General features: G+C 45.3%; 1 protein-coding gene across 2 annotated transcripts in view; it reads right to left on the bottom strand.

Moving 5' to 3' along the window:
• LOC140741282 (zinc transporter ZIP10-like) overlaps nucleotides 1–21,597 on the bottom strand; it is a 37,175-nt gene that overhangs the window by 14,624 nt on the left and 954 nt on the right. For both annotated transcript variants that reach the window (XM_073071293.1, XM_073071292.1), the window contains exons 2-6: nucleotides 12,389–12,902; nucleotides 4,253–4,466; nucleotides 2,488–2,662; nucleotides 1,299–1,468; nucleotides 200–364 (exon numbers count right to left, since the gene is read on the bottom strand). In XM_073071293.1, the coding sequence (XP_072927394.1) occupies nucleotides 200–364; nucleotides 1,299–1,468; nucleotides 2,488–2,662; nucleotides 4,253–4,466; nucleotides 12,389–12,888 (1,224 nt within the window). In that variant the 5' untranslated portion in view covers nucleotides 12,889–12,902. The remainder of the gene's footprint in view (nucleotides 1–199; nucleotides 365–1,298; nucleotides 1,469–2,487; nucleotides 2,663–4,252; nucleotides 4,467–12,388; nucleotides 12,903–21,597) is intronic.

Consider the following 21,597-nt stretch of genomic DNA (forward strand, 5'->3'; position numbering starts at 1 on the left):
ATGTATGTGGAGCTCAGAAAAACAGAGGTCTATGGGTAACCCTAGGAAATCTCTAAGGCAAGGACATGATCGGCATAGCATTGTGGCCCGAAGGGCTTGTATTGTGCTGTCGGTTTTCTATGTTTCTACATGCTTGTGAAGTGTTTGCAACATGTCAGAATTGCAGAATTTCTCCTAGCCTGGTTATTTTGCCACTTACCTTCACCCGTCTGCTGCAGTTCCTGAACAAACGCAGGAGGCTCTCAATGAGGAAGAGAAGGTAGATGCCCCCCAATGCAGAGAGACCTTTCCAGAGAGAGTCCTTACCATCCAGGAGTGGGCGGCTGTCTGTGTTATGCGAGCCCTTGTGCTTGTGATCCTGAGCCTGAACAGAAAGACAAGGGAGGGACAGGTCTTCACACTTGGCTCGAGTGGCAACACTCACGTGCCTTAGTGTCAGCTCCTTTGCATTACCAATACAGACCTTGAAGGGCTACACAATGATTGCCCTCCTCCTCTTTAGCTCCTTTTGAGGACACATAGTTATCACGTCACAGGCCCTTCAAGTCCATCCACCCATTCACACTCATCCTACACCCATTCCATTTTATTCTCTCACTATCCCACACCTCACCTACTCACCAGAGCAATTTCCAGTGGCCAATTAAGCCACAAACATCTGCTCCCCCACCCGTTAGAAGGAAGACCTTCTTCTAGCTGAACAAGATACTTGGGAGTACTGTACTCAGTTCTGGTCGCCCTGCTATGGGAAATATGCTGTTAAACTGGAAGGAGTGCAGACGAGATTTACAAAGATGTGGATGGGACTCGAGAAACTGAGTTACAGAGAGAGGTTGGCTAGGTTGGGATTTTATTCACTGGATCACAAGAGATTGAGTGGTGATCTTATAGAGGTGCATAAAACCATGAGGGCACAAATAGGGAGGGTGAATGTGCACAGACTTTTCCCCAGGATTAGGGAATCAAGAACTAAAGAGTACCGGTTTAAGGTGAGAGGGGAGAGTGAATAGGAACTTGAGAGGCAACTTTTTCACCCAGAGGGAGGTCAGTGTTTGGAAACAGTGTATTGTCAGAGGAAGTAGTTGAGGCAGATACATTAACAACAGTTAAAAGACACTTGGACAGGTCCATGGATAGGAAAGGATTGGGAGGGATATGGGACTGGCTGAGGTGAAGTTTTGTTTGGCTGTAGGACCTGAGAAACAGAATGTCTTCCTCTATCCCTGTGTCATGGGTTGAAGGGGGCTGCATGTCTTCCACCCAGGATGAATGAATCACAGCCAGTCAGTCATACTTACATGAGGTATCAGGTGAAGCAGAGCGTCTGCAGAGAGTGTGCCAACTGCCAGCGCCACCAGGAAGGGGAGGAGTGCTTTGTAGAAGGAGTGGCTGAGAAAGGGAATAATAGCAATGGCCACAAGTGACATCAGGCTGATCAGAGTAATGGCAACAAAGCCCCAGAGCCACACTGTAAGAAGAGGGAAAACAGAAGTCAACACCTTTCAGACTATACCAACTGCATTGCTAAATTGCTGAGACTCAAAGGACTGAGCTACGGAGAGAGGTTGAGCAGGTTGAGACTCTATTCACTGGAGTGTAGGAGACTGAGGGGGTGACCTCACAGAGGTGTATAAAATCACAAGGGGCATCGATAGGGTGCACAGTCTTTATCCTCAAGGTTAGGGCATCAGAAACTTGAGGGCACTAGATTTAAGGTGAGGGGAGAGATTTAATAGGAATCTGAGGGGCAACTTTTCACCCAGAAGATAGTGGATGTATGGAAGTGATTGCGCCAGGTACATTTAACAACATTAAAAGGCACGTGGACAAGTACATGGATAGGAAAAGTCTAGAGGGCCAAATACAGGCAAACGGGAACAGATGGGAATGTGTTATGCTGGTACTGGAGTAAGGGGGCATGGGTCCTGCACACACACAAACTGAGCCTCGCTTAGGGACAGCCTCCCTGTACTGTCCTTTCTCTCTAACTGTAACTCTTCATTCTCTACTCTGTTATGTGGTGAAATGATCTGTATGGAGGACAAGTTTTTCACTGTACCTCTACAATTGTGACAATGATAAACTAATTTACTAAATTACTTGAATGGGAAATGCATAACAACAGTATGTAAAGATGTGGACACTGAGTATTTTTGGGAACATTTGTTGAAGACGACACTGGTTTAATCTCCTGGTGTGGTCTTGGGTTTGTGCTTCATGCCAGTTCGTTTTCTCTGAGCCCTCAAAAGTTCATTTGAGGGCAGGATTACACGACAGTGTCTGGTAAAATGTGAACACAAGAGGGTGCACAAATCCAGTTTCTCCTGCTCAGGGGTATGTGAGATTTCTAAGCTCAACTACACCTGAGGAATCAATTGCACATTTAAGGGGAGCCAGTCACGCGAGATCCAGAGGTATGCGGGGAGGGAAATAGAACACAAGGAGGAAAGGGTCTAGAATGGGAACATGGATGTGGCACATGCTCACCTGATTTAGAGAGCTTGCCATCCTGCTGAATCTCCAGCGAATCGTGATGGTGGATGCAGACTCGACTCTCGATCTGGTAGAGCAGGGCTGGGCAGATGTAAGAGAACTGCTTCGGAGTGATTTCATGAATGGTGCTCATCCCAAAGTTGACCAGGAGCTGGCTCACATTCAAACACTACCACATCAAAATAAATATTGCCCATCAGAATTCAACCCACAGCATTTCATTTGCACAGTGTCCCGTTGCCAACAAGCTTGGGCTCAGAATCAGATGAAGGGTCCTGACCTGAAACATTGACTGTCCATTTCGCTCTGCAGCTGCTGCCTGACCCACTGAGTTTCTCCAGCACCTTTTGTATTGCTAATGGACATCTAAGTACATCCACCATCTCCAAGTCATTATCGACAGTATGTGATACTTCTTCATAGAAGAAATTGGTCAAACATGAATTCCCATTCACATTGCCCATGTTGACTCAGCCTCATTGCCTTTATCTTCCCTAAATATCCTGCATTAATGATCGTTTCTAACATTTATCCCTACAGTAGGTGTATGGTGTTTAACAAGTTAGTTAAGAAAACAACTGAAGTTGGGCTTCTTACAGAAATTGTGGGGCAGGTGACCAAACTCTTGGTCAATAAAGGGTCAGTAAGGGAATTCCAGAATGCAGAGCCTAAACAACTGAAGACACAGGGACAATATAGGAATCACAGGAAGGGTTTGGAGGCTTTGGAGAAGGAGCAGAAGAGGTTCACCAGGATACTGCCTGAAATAAAGGAGAGGTTGGACAAACAATCATTTTCTCTGGGGAGATCTGGTAGAAGTTTATAAGATTATGAGAGGCATAGATAAGAGAAGATAACTGGAATCTTTGTCCCCAGGTTGAAATATCTAATCTGTGCGTCTCTGTGTTCTGTTACAAAAAAAAATGGGGATAACCAAGAGACAGGAACTCACAGGTCATAGAGGGTTTTAGCGTCTTACAAAGATTACAAGAGACCGAGAGGCGGGGGGAATCAAAAACATATTAAGCTCTGCCTTAAATAATTTACTGTCCACAACCCTCCATGCCAAAGAATTCCATGGGTTCATCACCCTCTGGCTGAATAAATTCTTCCTCCTCACAGTTCTAAAGGGACATTCCTTCATTCTGAGGCTCTGCTCTCTCTTCCTAGACTCTCTCACTATTAAAAACATCCATTTGGACAGTAATGTGCAGTTTTGGTCACCCTGTTATAGGAACAACATGGTTAAACTGGAAAAAGTGCAGAGAAGATCGATGAGGATGTTGCCAGGACTAGAGGATCTGAGTTATAGGGAGAGGTTGGCCAGGCTAGATAACATAGTTTCCTTGGAACGTAGGAGAATGAGGGGGAAACCTTGTAGAAATGGTTAAAATTATGAATAAGGCAGTGGAGACCAAAATCAGAGGTAATAGGTTTAGGGTGAGAGGCAAAAGATTTAAAGGGAACCTGAGGGGAAATTTTTTTTTCCCCACTCAGAGTGTGGTGAGTATATGGAACAAGCTGCCAGAGTAAGTGGCTAAAGGAAGTACAATACCATCATTTGAGAAGCATTTAGAATAGTAGATGGAGGGACATGAGCCCAATGCAGGAAATTGAGACCAGCTGCATGGCCAGTATGGACTGGTTGGACTGAAGAGCCTGTATCTGTACTGTATTGCTCCGTTACTCTCTGTGACATTGACAATACCTGTAGGAATTCAGATGTTAAACATTGAATATTGAGCATCTTGAGACTCACATTTCCATGTAGGTGGTTGTACTTTGAGTGATTAAGGATGCTGTCCTTGACAGATGAGGAGGGGGGCCTTGTCACATCTGCCAGGCTCCTTGATACTTTCCCTCTGTGCCGCTCCAGTCTCTCCCCTCTGTGGCTGCCTTCCCACGGGCTTCGCAGTGCATGGTGTCTACCTGGAGCAGGAAGCAAGCCCTTGTTCTGCGTTCTGTCCGCTGACCTGCAGCGTAGAGGTCAAAGGGAAAACAAAGCCAAGTCAGCCATATGCGTTCTGTCCAGAGAATTCGAAGAAGTTTGTGCACTTCCCAGTGCTGGGTGGAAAACTTTGGCTCAAGGTCAAAGTTGGTTGACTTTATTGTAATGTGCACAGGTTCATGTATGTACATGCCCAATGAAAAACTTACTTACAACAGCACCATAGGCACAGAGCATCAGATAAGCAGTGTTCATGAAAAACATAAATTAAACATAAATTGTTCACAATTTTTTACAAGAAAGAACACAATTAGAACAAAACAAATCAAAGTCCAATCTAGTGCAAAGTGATCAAAATGGTGTTTGGTGTTGATGTGGTGATCAGGGTTGTGCCGGTTGGTTCAGGAACCGAATGTTTGAAGGGAAGTAGCTGTTCCTGAACCTGGTGATGTGGGACTTCAGGCTTCTGTACCTCCTGCCCAATGGGAGCTGCGAGAAGATGGGATGGCCCGGATGGTGGGGATCTCTGATGATGGACGTTGCCTTCTTGAGGCAGCAACCTCCTGTAGACACTACCGATGGTGGGGAGGGATGTGTCCATGACATATTGGGCAGAGTCCACTGCTCTCTGCAGCTTCTTGCATTCCTGTGCATCACAGGTTCCATCAAATCTCCCAGCTGACTTAAAACTGGGGTAGCAAAGCTGCTGTTACAGCTGCTAAGGATATCCCCTGGCCCTGTGGAAGAAACAGCAGCCGTTTCCAGCTGTGGTTGCTACAATAAGATCACCACCCACTCCCTGCCAGTGGGACATGCACAGCTGTCAATGGCAGTCAAGGGTTCTGCTCAAGCCCATTGGCTGCCCTTCCTCTGGGGTTATGTTCATGCCCATGTGCCCCTTGGAGAACTATTGTCACTTCAGCAACTCTTCTTGCACAACTTCCGACTGCACTATAATCTTTGCACCATTTGTGCTTGGTGCAGTATTTATTGTTTTTATTTTATTACTATGATCATGTTGTTTACTCTGGGAGCTGCACGTGATCAGGGAATTTCATTGCACCCTGGTGTGTAGGCCAATAAACTAATCTGAAACTGAGACTAATCTCACATTAATCCCTTTTTATTCTCCCCACACTCCCAGCAACCCATCACAAATTCTACCACAAATCTGCATTTTACAGAAACCAAATACGCACCGACCCACACGCCTTTTGGATGTGGGAGGAAACCCAAATGTGGACCTAACAGATCGATGCACACCAACGGCTCTACTTCATGATGAGTTTGAGGAGATTTGGTCCGTTACCAAAGACTCTTGCAAATTTCTACAGATGTAGGCTCCCATCACAAGAGACTGCAGAGGGTTGTAGACTCAGCCAGCTCCATCACAGGCACAAACCTCCCCAACATCACAGACATCCTCAAGAGGCGGTGCCTCAAGAAGGCAGCATCAATGGTAAAGTACCCTCACCGTCCTCTTTGCAAGACTACCATCACAGAGGAGGTACAGGAGCCTGAAGACCCATACTCAATGATTTAGGAACAGCTTCTTCCCCTCCACCATCAGATTTCTGAACAGTCCATGAACACATGAACACTAGCTCATTATTCCTATTTTTTTGCACTATTTATTTATTTTGTAATTTATAGCAATTGTCTTTGCACTGTACTGCTGCTGCAAAAACAACAAATTTAATGTCATCCAACCTCACCTTAAACGTGCTCTCTGGTTTTAGACACCTATGTTATGGGCAAAATATTACCTATACTAACAATGTCTCTCAAAATTTTGTGTTCATCCATCAGGTTCCCCCTCAGCCTCTTCTGCTCCGAGGAACACAAACCAAGCTTATCCAGTCTCTCCTCATAACTGAAACAATCCATTCTAGGCAACACCCTGAAGAATCTGTACTGCACCCCCTCCCCAGCTGCAATGTCCTTCCTATCATGGGGTGACCAGAACTTTATGCAATACTCCAGATATGTCCTAACCAGAATTTTATAAAGTTGCAACATAATCTCCTGACTTTTGAACTCAGTGCCTCGACTAATAAAAGCAAGCATTCCATAAGCTTTCTTAACCACCTTATTGACCTGTGTAGCCACTTCAAGGAGCTATGAACTTGAATCTCATAAGCTATAAACTTATCAGGATTAAATTAGATGAACAGTAGGGTGGGGGGGGGGGGGGATAAGTTTGCAGATGCCACAAAGATTGGTGGCATTGTGGATAGTGAAAATTGCCAAAGGATACAGCAAGATATAGATTAGTTGCAAGTGTGAGTGGAAAAGTTGAGTTTAATCTGGTTGAGTGTGAGGTGTTTAACTTCAGGAGGTCAAATGTAAAGGTAAAACACACACTTAACAGTAGACCCTAAACAGCATTGATGAACAGAGGGATCTTGGAGAGTCCAGGTTCATGGCTCTATAAGAGTGGCTGAACAGGTTGATAGGGTGCAAAAGAAGGTGTGTAGCATGCTTACCTTCATTAGTCAAGGCACTGAGTTCGAGAGCCAGGAGGTTATGTTGCAACTTTATAAAACTCTGTTTAGGTCACATTTAGAGTATCAAATCCAAATCTGGCCGCTTCATTACAGGAAGGGTGTGGGGGCTTTGGAGAGGGTGCAGAAGAGGTTCACCAGGATGCTACCTGGATTAGAGGGTGTGAGTGATAAGGAGATGTTAGACAAACTGGGAATGTTTCCTCTGGAGTGGCAGAGGCTGAGAGTAGGCATTCACGAGGTATAGAGTAGACAGCCTTTATCTATTGACCAGGGTTGAAATGTGAAGTACTAGAGGGCGTGTGTTTAAGGTGAGAAGGGGAATGTTCAAAGGAGATGTGAGAGGTAAGGGAGAAAGTTCAAAGGAGACATGGGGGTCAAGTTTTTTTTTACACAGAGAGTGGTGGGTGCCTGGAATGCACAGCCAGGGATGGTGGTGGAGGCGGATAGCATAGGAGTGTCTAAGGGACTCCTAGGTAAACACATGAATATGCAGAAAAGGGAGGGAGATGATTAATGTGTGGGGGTGAGGGATTAGATCAATTAGTAGTAATTTTGGTTTAATTAGTTTGGCACAACATTGTGTGCCAAAGGACAAATTCATGTGCTGTACTGTACTGTTCTCAGTTCTGAAGTCCATCTTCCCATTTTACCAACTCATCAATATTGTCTAGTAACTTCAGGCTAACCTGATCACTACCAACATAGCCTTAATTTCCTGTCGGCAGCAGAAAGCAAACACAATAAGCAGAAATTGCACAATAAAAAACAAAACTAAACACAGTAACTATAAATATAAAAGCAATCCTAAAAGTACAATGTACAAGCAACTGTTCTATACATGTACATAAAGTAATGCTAGCTGATGTGTGTGTAGTGGTGGTGGGGTTACTGGGTGGAGGTGTTGATCAGCCTGACAGCTTGGGGGAGATAACAGTTTTTGAGTCTGGTGGTCCCAGCGTGGATGTGACGCACCCTCCTCCCCGATTGGAGTAGGACAGACAGTTCATGAGCAAGGTGGGTGGATCCTTCATGATATCGCTGACTTTTTCCCGGCACCTTTCTGTATACACGTCCTTGATGGCAGGTAGGATGGTGCCGGTGATGCATTGGGGGGTTTTCACTACTCATTGTAAAGCCCTCCTGTCGGCTGCACTACAGTTTCCATACCATGCAGTGTTACAGCTTGTTAGGATGCTCTCTACTGCACATCTGGAGAAGGTCTGGAGTACTGATGTGCATAGTCCAGCTGTCTTCAGCCTCCTCAGAAGATCAATGTACTGTGCACAACAAACAAGGAAGGTCCCAGCATCGATCTCTGTGGAACTTCCCCTTTCCCTCCATGGATGCTGCGTGGCCTGTTGAGTCCCTGCAGTAGCTCGTTGTTTGCTTTATAAGTCCCACCCTTCAAGTCAAAGTCAAAGTAATTTGTTATCAAAATACTTATGTTACCATATACTACCTTGAGATTCATTTTCTTGCAGGCATTCATAGGAAAATTAAGAAATATAATAGAATTTATAAAAAACTATACACAAATACAAACAACCAACATGCAAAAGATGACAAATTGTGAAAATAATTAAATTAATAATACTGAGAACATGAGTTGTGGAGTCTTTGAAAGTGAGTCCGCAGGCTATGGAATCAGGTCAGAGTTGTGCAGGTGCAGTTATCCACGCTGGTTCAGGAGCCTGATGGTTGAAGGATAGCAACTGTTCCTGAACCTGGTGGTGTGGGACCTAAGGCTCCTGTACCTTCTCCTGCCCGATGGTAGTAGCAAGAAGAGAGCATGGCCTGGATGGTGGGGGTCCTTGATGATGGATGCTGCTTTCCTGTGGCAGCACTCCTTGATGTACTCAATGGTGGGGATAGCTTTACCGGTGTTGGGCTGTATCCACCACTTTCTGTAGACTCCTCCAATCCTGGCATTGATGTTTCCATAATACTGTGTTACTGGAGAGGTTTGTCAGAGTTCTTGGAAACACATCCAATCCATGCAAACTTCTGAGAAAGTAGAGACACTGCTGTGTTTTCTTTCTGATTACACTTATGTACTGGTCTCAGGACTGATCCTCTGATATGGTAACACCAAGGAATTTAAAGTTACTGACCTTCTCACCTCCGATCCCCTAATGAGGACTGGCTCATGGACCTCTGGCTTCTTTCTCCTGTAGTTGATAAACAGCTCTTTGGTTTTGCTGACGTTGAGTGACTTTAACACTGATGTGACCCCAGTTGGGGAAGTTGCAATTCCAAAATATTATAACCATACCACTCTGTTATTTATGTACACCTGTGCTCCTGCATCTCCAGTTATCATTAGACTCATAGTAGATCCCCAGCAAATACATTGCCGTTGCTTTGTTTCTAAGCTCTACCTATACAGCCTCATTGGAAGACCATTGTCCCATTCCTGCAGTAACATACTTCCTGATCAATATTCAAAGTCTATTACATGCAAAGTACACGTATGCACAGGCACACAACATTCACAAGTAGAAACTAAGCATAAATTATAAGCAATTTTTACAAGAAAGAACATGATTAAAACAAAAAAAACATGAAATCCCATTTTAGTGCAAAATGATTAGAGTGGTCACAGTGTTTCTGTACTGAGGTGGTGATCAGGGTTGTGCCAGTTGGTCATGAATCATGAATGGTCATGAATGGTTTCTTCAGCCGGAGGGTCATGAATCTTTGGATTTGTTACCACAATGGGTAGTGGAGGCCTATTCATTAAGGGTGTTCAAGGCACAAATTAGTGTGTTCTTGATCGGTGAGAAGGGTTAGGGGAATTATTCAGTCATGATTAAATGGCAGAGCAGATTTGATGAGCCAAATGGCCTAATTATGCTCCTGTAACCTGGGTGTATCTGGCCGAGGTGCAAGAAGTGGTCACGGTGTTGCTGTACTGAGGTGGTGATCAGGGTTGTGCCGGTTGGTTCAGGAACCAAATGGTTGAAGGGAAGTAGCTGTTCCTGAACCTGGTGGTGTGGGACTTCAGGTTTCTGTACCTCCTGCCCGATGGGAGCTGTGAGAAGATGGGATGGCCCGGATGGTGGGGATCTCTGATGATGGACGTTGCCTTCTTGAGGCAACACCTCCTGCAGATACTGCCCACCGTGGGAGGGAATATGCCCAAACGTATTTGCAATGCCATCTCCTATTTCGTAACCCCCCACTTTCATGTAGCCTGAAACATGGACAGTTGATGTTTTGGGTTGAGATCCTTTATCTGGACTGGAAAGAAAGAGGGGGAGATAGCCGATATAGAATGGTGGGAAAACTTGCCCCAATCACCCCAGGTCTTTCTCCTTCCCCAACCTGCTGCATCTGCCCATCACTCCCACACTCCTCCCACTGTTTCCCATCCCTACTTCCCTCCTCTAAATTCCATAGTCCACTGTCCCCTATCAGATTCCATCTTCTTCAGCCCTTTGTCACTTCCACCTGTCACCTCACAACTTCTGACATCAATCCCACTCTCCCTCTCCCTGAGCAGCCTACTGCCCCTCTCATCTGGATTTACACATCATCTCTCTGCTTCTCACAACCTTCCCTCCCTGATCTGCCTACCAACCACTCCTCTCACCAGGATCCACCTTTCACCTCCCAGCTTCTTATATCATTCCCACTCTCCCACTTGTAACCCCAAAACATTAAATTAATTGAAATGAAAACGAGCCAAGAGAGAAACGTGTCTACTTCATCTTTTACTTTAAGCGAGATGCGTACTTTACATGTGGTAACATCATGACATATGCAATTTATGTAATTTTACATATAACCATAATGAGTTATTAACAACAAATAATGCTTAATCAAACAATCTATTTACATTACTCAAATATTACTGAAATATTAAATACACAACACTCTGTGCTTAGCTATAAACTCAAACTAAACAATATACATACACTGTATACTATATAAAACAACAATTATACAGACATCCACAGCATAGTAAATGTTAAATTGCTACATTCAGACAAAGATTTAATCACTGTGGAGGATTTCTTACTCTTGGGGGAGATCACTCTGCTCGGCAGGTGAGACTTGCCAAAGAACAAAGAATGCTTAATCAAACAATATATTTACAAGATTACTCAAATATTACTGAAATATTAAATACACAGCACCACTCTCTCATCTCCCTATCACCTGGCCTCCTCACTTGGATCTACCTATCACTTTGCTCCACCCCTTCCCCTTCTACTCTTTCCAGTCGTAACGAAGGGTCTCGGTCCAAAGCATTGCCTGTTCATTTCCGTCCACAAATGCTGCCTGACCTGCTGAGTTCCTCTGGCTCCTTTGTGTCTAACCAGCTGGAAGTTTTGTTGATTGACAGATAAATGTTTGCCCTAAGCCACTAAGGATAACTGCACTGCCCTCCAACCCACAACCACCTCCTCTTCAGCACCGTGCCACTGGATGCTTTATAACAACCTAGGAGACAAGATGGAGCCTTGGTTTAGGATGACACAAGAACTGTGACTTTGCACGCTCCCTCAAGTGCCACAGAGTTCCCTCACTACTGTTCTCTGGGGCTCCCAAGAAGGAGTTTACTTGCCTCCAGAGGAGGTTTTAAACTCCTTTATAGACGAGAGTGCTGCCACATCAAATCCATGTTCCACTTTGGCACTTTGTAAGTTGGATCTGAACAATGGGTGGAACACAGAACGTAGAACTGAGTGGCACAGGAACAGTCTCTTAAACCCCCCCCCCCCCCCTCCCCGGAAGCACATTCTAGGCACTCATCACCCTCTGTTTAAAAAAACTTGCCCTGCGTATCTCCTTTAAACTTTCCTCTCTCACCTTAAATGAATGCCCCCTGATATTAGACATTTCCACCCTGGGGGAGAAAGATACCGGCTGCCTACTCTGTCTATGCCTCAAAATAATTTTGAATGCAGTACCCCAGATGAGGTCTGACCAGAGATTTATAAAGCTTTATAAAAGCTTCTTGAGTGAGATCCCACCAGCAAATTGGAAAGGAAAATCTCTTTGAACTTATTCACTTGGAAGCAGTGAAATTGGCAGCAGCAGCAAGCCAACAACATCATTGCACCCACCAGCCTCCAACTGGCCCTTGCTTTTGAAAAATTATAGCAATCACATGTACTGGGATACAGTGAAAAGCTTGTCTTTCACACTGTTCACACAGATCAAATAATTACACAGTGTATCGACTTAAAACAAGGTAAAGCAATAATAGAATGTAGAATAAAGTGTAACAGTCACAGAGAAAGTGTCAGAATCAGGTTTATTATCATTAAAAATTGTTGCTTTGCGGCAGCAGAGTGATAAAAATTATTCTGTTCCAAGAGTAAATTTATAAACAGTGCGAAAGAGGAATAGTTAGGTAGTGTCTGTGGACTGTTCAGAGATCTGATGTCACTATTCCTATAATGCTGCATGTCAAAAGGCTTGTTTTACTTACCCCGATGTGGAGGTCTTGGCTGAGGCACCGGCAGAGATGTCTGGGAGACGGCCCATCAGGCTGTGGCCCTGGCTCCCACTGGCCGGCATGGGGAGATGTTCCAGAGTGGTGTGGCTGTGCACGTGCTTGTTCTCCTGCAGCTCCAGCACATCCAGGTGCGAGACATGGTCGTGGCCAAGGTCTTCATGCTGGATCTCCACCACCTGCACCTCGCCCAGGCCCAGGTTGGTGAGCAGCTTGCGAAGGCCCTCGAACGACAGTCTCCCATTCTCCCCGTAGAGCCTGAAGAACTGCATCAGGTAGTACTGCTGCTCTGTCACGGCACTGTGGAACGCGGTCCATTCCTTGCTTGGTGGACTGTGCTGACTGGCGTTGAATTCCACTTCCAGCATCTCCCCCTGCTTGTGGCCAGATTCCGTCTGTGCTTGACAGTACGACCCGTAGCCTGCCCAAACAGCCAGCAAGCCAGTAAGAAATGCAGTCAGGACCCCACACTTCATCCTTCCACCGTCACCTAAGGAAAGCAAAAAGGGAAAGAAAAGCTCGTGTTTCTCCGGCACCTCTCACCACTTTGTCCCGAGGCCATTTGTCCAGGCGAAGCTTCTGCCCAAATCAACTGCCTGCCCCTCTTCTGGGGTTATGTCTGTGCTCGTTTGTTCCTGGAGAAGGAGTACACTGTGTCCACGGCTATGGTGGGGGATTTCTAGGGCTATTGGGCACCTCAGGGACTTGAGTGCGTTCTGGATCATGGTGAGTGTTGCAGTTTGAAATTGTGAATAGCGTGCATCACAAAGTACTGTAACATTGAATAAACCACCTTCAGAAAAGTAGAAAAAGAACTTTGTCCTATTAGAGTCACAGAGTAATGCAGCATGGATACAGGCCTTTCGGCCCAACTAGCCCATGCCCACCCAGCTAGTCCCTGTGTTCAGCCTGTATCCCTCCATGTACCTCTCCAAGTGTTTCTTAAATGACACCATTGTACCTGCCTCAACCACTTCCTCTGGCAGCCCGTTTCATAGACTCACCACCTTCTGCCCCTCAGACCCTCTAGTCCTGACAACATCCTCGTAAATCTTTTCTGGACTCTTTTCAGTTTAGCCACAAATTTCCTGAATTGTAGGACCAAAACTCCTCACAGTACTCTAAGTGTGGCCTCACTTGGAGAGCTGCATCAATACCACAGAATACAGAGTGTGGCTGCACAGTACAGGCTCTTCTGCTCACAATATTGTCCCGAATATTTAAACTACTCTACGATCAATTTAACCTTTTCCTTCCACACAGCCCATAACCCTTCATTTTGCTTACATCCATGTGCCTATCTAAGAGTCCCTTATATGTCCCAAATGTATTGTCCCAACTCCTACACTTAATGCCCTCACTTTTTCACCACCCTGTCTACCTGTGATGCACTTTCAATGAACTATGAGGTTCCTTTGTTTCAATACCCTTGCTAATGCCATTCCATTCATAGCCTTACAGTGCTCTCACAGTTACTGTTACAAGAAGACATAAGACCACAAGACATAGGAGCAGAATTAGGCCATTCAGTCCATCAAGTCACTCCACCATTTCATCATGGCTGATCCATTTTCTCTCTCAGCCCCAATACCCTGCCTTCTCCCTGTGTTCCTTCATGTCCTGATTAATGAAGAATCTATCAACCTCTGCCTTAAATATACCCAGTGACCTGGCCTCCTGTGGCAATGAATTCCACCAATTCACCACCCTCTGGGTAAAGAAATTCCTCCTCATCTCTGTTCTAAATGAACGTCCCTCTATTCTGAGGCTGTGCCCTCTGGTTCTAGACTCACCCACACTACAGGAAACATCCTCTCCACATCCACTCTATTTAGGCATTTCAATATTCGATATGTTTCAATGACATCTCCCCTCATTCCTCTCATTCCAGGGAGTATAAGCTCAGAGCCATTATCAGTCCTCATATGTTAACCCTTTCATTCCTGGAATCATGCCCCTCCTTTGAACCCTCTTCAATGTCATCACATCCTTTCTTAGATAAGGGGCCCAAAACTGCTCACAATACTCTAAGTGAGACCTCACCAGTGCCTTTATAAAGCCTCAACGTTACATCCTTGCTTTTATATTCTAGTCCCCTCAAAACGAATGCTACCATTGCATTTGCCTTCCTCACTGACTCAACCTGCAAGTTAACTTTTAGGGAAACCACTTCTTTGCCCATTCTCTTAAACTATCTAAGTTCTTCTGCAGCCTCCTCATATCTACCTGCCCTCCACCTATCTTCATATCAACTGCAAACTTTGCAACAAAACCCTAAATTCTGTCATCCAAATTATTAACACACAATATAAATATAATACTAACCCCTGCAGAAGAACTAGGAAACACAACAGTTACTGTGCACATAACAAGCTCCTGAAAGAGATAAGCTGATAATGGCCTCTTAATAAATAAATATTGACTGCAGGACACAGGGGAGAATTCCCTTTTTCTTCGTTTGAAAGATTGGTCACCTAATCTACGCCCCTTATGATTTTATACACCTCTTTGAGATCGCATTCAGTGTCCTATGCACCAAGAAGTAAAATGCCCAGCCTTTCTGACTTCCTCATATAACTCACCCTCTTGAGTCCTGACCACAATCTTTTCTGAAATCTTTCCAGTTTAATATTTTTCCTATAACAGGATGACCAAAATTACACACAATACATCACAAACAGCCTCACAAACATCTTATACAACTGCAGCATAACCACCCAGTTTCTTTATTTGGTACCCTGTCTGATGAGGACCAGAGTGTCTAAAGCCTTCTTCACCACCTTGTCCGACTGCGATTCCACTTTAAGTTAACAATTGTGTTAGTTTTTGAAGACTCCATGGAAATGTATCCCAATATAGTGTTCAGTGGGGAAGGGAGGGGAGGCAGTATTGGGTTGTTATGTTGAAGTTGCCCAGGATGTTGATGAAGCCAGATTTAGAGTATTGTATTCAGTCCTGGACACCTGCCTATAGGAAATATATCAATAAATTTGAAAGAGTCCAAAGGAATTTTATAGGGATGTTACCAGGACTTGAGGACTTGACTTAGTGGGAAAGGTGGACTAGGTTAGGACTGTATTCCCTGGAGCACAGGAGAAAGAGATGAGATCTTATACAGCTATACAAAATAACTGTATGAGACCAAGAGTTAGGGTGAATGTATGCAGGCTTTTTCTCTTTAGGTTGGGTGGGACTAGAACTACAGGATATAGGTTTAGGGTGAAAGGTGAAATATTTAAAAGGAATACGAAGGGGAACTCCTTCACTCAGAGGGTGGTGTGGGTGTGGAACAAGCTGCCAGCAAATGTGGTAGATGTGGGTTCAACTGCAACATTTAAGAGAAGTTTGGACAGGTATGGAGGGCCTTGTCACAGGTGCAGGTAGAGGGATTAGGCAGATTACCAGTTTGACAAAGATTACAGGGCCAAAGGGCCTGGTTGTGTGCTCTATGAGCCTATGACTCAGACCCACTGAGGATGAGGGAACATATCCAAGTCAGGACAGTGTGCTAATCCGCAGGTTCGAAGGATTATGCCTGACCCCCCCCCCCCCACCCCTCCTATTTTTCTGCTCTTGCCACTAACAGTTGTATGACAGGAAAAGTCAAGGATTGTTTTGAGGGAGCTGATTGAATGAATGTGGGGAATTTACAAGCAGGATCAGGCATTTAGTCTCTTGAGCTCACTCCCCTATTCAGTAGGATCACAGTGACACTTTGCCTCAAGTCGGCCCCTCCTGATCTCTTCCTTTCCTTCATACCCGAGGATTAGCACACTGTCCTGACTTGGATATGTTCCCTTATCCTCGGTGGGTCTGAGTCATAGACTCGTAGAGCACACAACCAGATACAGGCCTAATGGGGGCAATTGGGGTTGATAGAGATGGACAAAAAGGGGCAGCATGGATAATGATGGGCAGTAAGGCCTGTTTCTGTGCCGTATGACTGCTACCACAAAACAACAAATGTCACAGCATACTGTATGTCAGTGATAATAAACCTGATTCTCACTCTGAGAGATTATCACACACTCTGGGTGGAAAACTTACCCCCTCAGGGACCCCTCTCACCTTGAACCTACAGCCTCTTGTTTTTGATAGCCTTACCCTGGGAAAAAGGTTCTGACTATCAATGTCTGTTTCCTTATATTCTTCTATCAGTTGTCCTGTCCTATACTGTATGGGTTCATGGACTGTTCAGAAACCTGATAGTGGAGGGGAAGAAGTAGTTCTTAAAACACTAAGTTGGGTCTTCAGCCTCCTGTACCTCCTCCCTGATGGTAGTAATGAGAAGAGGGCATGACGCAGGTGGTGAGGGTCCTTAGTGATGGATACTGCTTTGGGGCACGACCTCTTGAAGATATCCTCGATGGTGGGGAGGTTTGTGCCTGTGATGGAGTCATGTGGGGATGCACCCAGTCAGAATGTACATCTGTAGAAATCTGCAAGAGTCTCTGGTGACATTCCATATCTCCCCACACTTCTAACGAAGCAGAGCCGCTGGTGTGCCTTTTTTATGATTGCATCAAAGTATTGGGCTCAGGATTGATCCTCTGAGATGCTGACATCCCAGAACTTGAAGCTTCTCAAGCTTCCCGCCACTGATCCCTCAATGAGGTCTGGTGTGTGTTTTCCCGAATTCCCCTTCCAGAAGTCCACAAACAATTCCTTGGTCTTGCTGACACAGTGTGTGAGGTCGTTGTTGCAATACCACTGGACCAGCCAGTCTGCCTTGCTAAAATCAGATGCACTTTCTGCATTTGAGGCGCATTTAGACAGACACTTAAATAGACAAGGTGTAGAAGGATACAGGCCTAATGGGGGCAACTGGGATTGGTGGAGATGGACAAAAAGGGGCAGCATGGATATGATGGGCATCAAGGCCTGTTTCTGTGCCGTATGACTCCATGAAGTTGAGTGCTTTTGATTCTTTGCACAATGCGGTGGGGCGGTTTGCGCTGAGGATTTGCAGCTTTGCCATTTTCTCATTTGCATCAATATACCAACTGTGCCATCCTTGCAACAAAATGTACAACGCAAACGAGGTGCAATCGCCATTTTAAGAGCTGTAAGGAGATTGCTTGCAATAACCGACCTTTGATGTTTGTAGCCAGTAATTAGGAACAGCCTTTGGTGTTATGAAAAGACTATTGTTTACGGCAGGGAAGCAATTTCATCAGGTCAACTCTGAACAAAGTGCTTTGTCAAAAGTGTTGTAAACTCCCCAGAAAGATAAAGAGCATGTTGGCACTGCAGTCCTTTCTCACCACGCGCACCAAAAACATCTCAGCTCGGACTGCATTTTTAAACCTGCGAGCCGTCAGTGAGCGAGGAGCTTCTGTCGAGGTAGAGGTTGTTTGAGAAATTGTTAGAGGCTCTGTTACCCACATGTGGAGATGTGTTCAGTGGGATATGGATGCACAGAACAGTACAGCACAGGACGGGACCTTCAGCCTGCCACGTTGTGCTGAACTAATCAGTCTAAACCCTCTTTCCCACACACTGACCGCATCTGTCCCTTCTCTATAAATTCATGTCCCTGTGTAAGAAGCCCTCAAACGCTCCAATGATATTAGCCTCCAGCACCGCCCCTGGCATTCCAGACACCCCCCCCCACCCTTTGTATAATTAAAACCTGCCCCGCACATCCTCGCTGTAATTTCCCTCTTTCACCTTAAATATCTGCCCTCTATTGCATTGACCTTTCCATCCCGGGAAAAACCATTCATTATTTATTTAGCAATTCAGTGCAGAGTCGAGCCACACCACCCCAACAACCCTTGACAAACTCGATTAACCCTAACCTAATCAACAGACAATTAACCTACCTGTTACGTTCCTATAAAAGACTGTAGGAGCTTCAACCTAAGACCCTAGTTTCAGATTGAACAATATCACTTTCAAACTCAATGCCAGATCTAAAACAACCATTTCTTTAATTGGCTCCTCAACATATCCATCTAGAAAACCATCTTGGATTCCTCCCATGAAGTTGTACACTATTAGTGCTGATCTGACATGACCACTCTATGTAGATTATGCCTCCCCATGGTTAACCAGGTATGACCCACTAATCTGATTGAGTTCTTCAAGGTGGTGCTGAAAGTGATTGAAAAAGGTAGATTTTAGTCAGGCATTCAACAAGGCATGGTAGGTTCATCCGGAATATTGGGATGGGATTGGCATTGGGAAAATTGGCATCCTTGGTGACTTCGCTGATTGGATCCAAACTGGCTTGCCCATAGAGGGCTCTGGTAGATGGCTCTTATTCTGAGTGGAGGTGTTTCACACGGATCTCTGTATGATTTGCATGAAAATGTGGAATGGACAGAGTATCTTTGTCCTGTTTGTGTGTATGAGGGAGTGGGAAAGGGGTTTGTTTCGCTGCTGTTGTCTTGTTTTGTTCTGTTGTTACTGCTGCTTATGTCATTCTGCTGAACATTGTGGGTATGCTGCGTTGACTCTGGAATGTGTGGCGATACTTGTCGGCTGCCCTCAACATATCCTTGGGTTGGTTGTTAATGCATTAGATAAGTATGAATCTGAATGGGGATCACTAGCCTGCAGTGCTTGTCATGGTAGATCACTACATGGAGACCTATCCCTTCACAACCCAGCAAGGAAATCTGTAGGCATTCTGCAATTGGCCTGTGTATCGCTGTGGACCCAGTCATCTCTCAGTGAGTGAAATCTGCTGGAAAATTAATCATGTCTGCAAACTGAGTGGAGGCAGCTTGACCCTGATCAAGCATCACTTCGGAAGCAGAATCAGGTTTATTATCACTGACACATGTGAAATTTGTTCCTGATGAAGTCCAATGAAGGGTCTCGGCCTGAAACGTCGACTGTTTACTCCTCTCCATAGATGCTGCCTGACCTGCTGAGTTCCTCTGGATTTCTAGCATCTGCAGAATCTCCTGAGTTTGAGAAATTAGTTGTTTTGAGGCTGCAGTACAGTGCAAGACAGAAAAATTGTTGTAAGTCACAAAAAGAAATAAATAGCGCAAAAGTAAATAGGACTAGTGAGGCCATGGTCATGGGTTCATGGACCATTCAGGGATCCAATAGTGGAGGAGAAGAAGCTGCTCCTGAAAAGTTGTGTGTGTTTTTAGGCTCCTGTACCTCCTCCCTGATGGTAGTAATGAGAAGAGGACATGCCATGGGGGGTGGGTGAGGGTCTTTAATGATGGATGCTGTCTTTTTGAGGCACCACCTCTTGCAGATGTTCTCAAGGATGGGGAGGGTTGTGCCCATGATGGAGATGGCTTTTTTTTAAATTCTGTGCTTTGGAGCTTTCACACCAGGCTGAGATGCAATCAGTCAGAAAGCCCATCCCCTCCAAGTACCTATCCAAATGCTTCTTAAATATTGCAGTTGTAGCTACTTTGACCACTTCCAGGTACTCACTGTCCTCTGTGCAAAGAAGTTACCTCTTGGGTCTCTTTTAAATCTCTCCCCTCTTGCATCTGTGCAATTTTACTTCTTTGCACTGTTCTGCTGCCTCAAAACAACAAATTTCACATAATCTATGCCAGTGATAATAAATCTGTTTCTGATTCTGATCAGAGCTCAGCTCTGTAACAGAGTTAAGGTGTGTTTTATATTCATCCTTGTAATTTAGAGGACATAGTGGGTCTTTGGACGAGTGTTATAGGACGAAAGTGAAGGAGTTCGAGAGGGTCTCGAAAAGATTGATGGGAATGGTCCCTGGAATCAGTTAGAGATTGGAGAGTCTGTGGATATCTTCTTTTGAGAAGCCTGGGGAGAGATTTGATGAAACTATATAAAGTGATGAGGATTGGGCAGTTAGCACAATGCTTACAGTACCAGTGACCTGGGTTCAATTCCTGCAGCTGTCTGTAAGAAATTTGTACTTTCTCCCCGTTGCCACATGGGTTTCCTCCAGGTGCTCTGGTTTCCTCCCACAGTCCAAAGACAGGTTGATAGGTTAATTGTCCTGTGATTAGGCTCAGGTTAAATCGGGGGGTTGTTGGGTCAGGAAGGCCTATTCTGCACTGTATCGCAATCAATCAATCAATAATGACCTGATAGAGGATCATGAGGGGCATAGAGAGGGTGTGAACACATAGTCTTTTCCCCAGGAAGTGTGGTGATAAAAACAAGACAGTACAGCTTTGAGATCGGAAGTGAGAGATTTAATAGGGACATCAGGGGCAGGTGGTGCGGATTTGGAATGAGCTGCCAGAAACAGTGCTTGAGGCAGGCACATTAGGGACGTTTAAAAGCTACCTAGATTAGTACATGGAGAGAAGAGACTCAGAGGGCTATTTGCCAGTTGAGGGTAGGTGGGACTAGCCCCCAGGGCAACACAGTCAGCATGGATGAGTTGGGCCGAGGGGCCTATCTCTGTGCTGTATGACTCTGAGACTCTGGATCTGAATAGAGGAAAGTGTGAGACTGTCCCACGAGTGGGGGGGGGGGGGGGTCAAAGGTATACAATAGACTGAAGGAGAATTATAGGTGGTGTGAAGAAGGACTTTCGGAATCCCAGCGTGTGGTTGGAACGTGCAATGCACAATTTGTCGATGTGGAGGAGAAAGGTCCCACTATGATCTTCAGGAGGGGCCTGGTGGAGAAAAGTTCATAAAACTCCAGAGAAAGTGCTCCGGGACTAGGGCCAGTGAATTACTCTGGTAGACAACTGGCACAGCCACAATGAGCTGAATGGCCTCTTTCTATGCTGTGACTATTCCCTGATTCCTTACATTTATCACGGCGCTGTTTGTGGTTGCAGGACACCCTCGAGTGCTTCCAGGCCAGTGGGGGTACTTTTTGGAAGTGTAGACGATCTGAGGGGAAACTGCAACGGCAGCTTCAGGAACACAGTCTGAGTCCTGACCCCAAGAGAGGCAGCAAATCGCTAACTTGCCAGAAGGTTGTTGGTTCATAACTTGATCCGGGCCACAAAACTCTGGTCAGGCCACGTCTGTTGTATTGAGTACAGTTCTGGACACCCCATTACAGGAAGGGTGTGGGGGCTTTGGAGAGGGTGCAGAGGAGATGCTGTCTGGATTAGAGGGCATGCAAGAGCTACAAGGAGAGGCTGGACAAACTTGGGTTGTTTTCGCTGGAGCAGTGGAGGCTGAGGGGAGACCTGATCGAGGTTTATAAGATTACGAGAGGCACAGGTAGAGTAGACATTGGCATCTATTTCCCCAGTGTTGAAA

The sequence above is a fragment of the Hemitrygon akajei genome, chromosome 18, assembly GCF_048418815.1.
Source record: "Hemitrygon akajei chromosome 18, sHemAka1.3, whole genome shotgun sequence".
NCBI lineage: Eukaryota > Metazoa > Chordata > Chondrichthyes > Myliobatiformes > Dasyatidae > Hemitrygon > Hemitrygon akajei.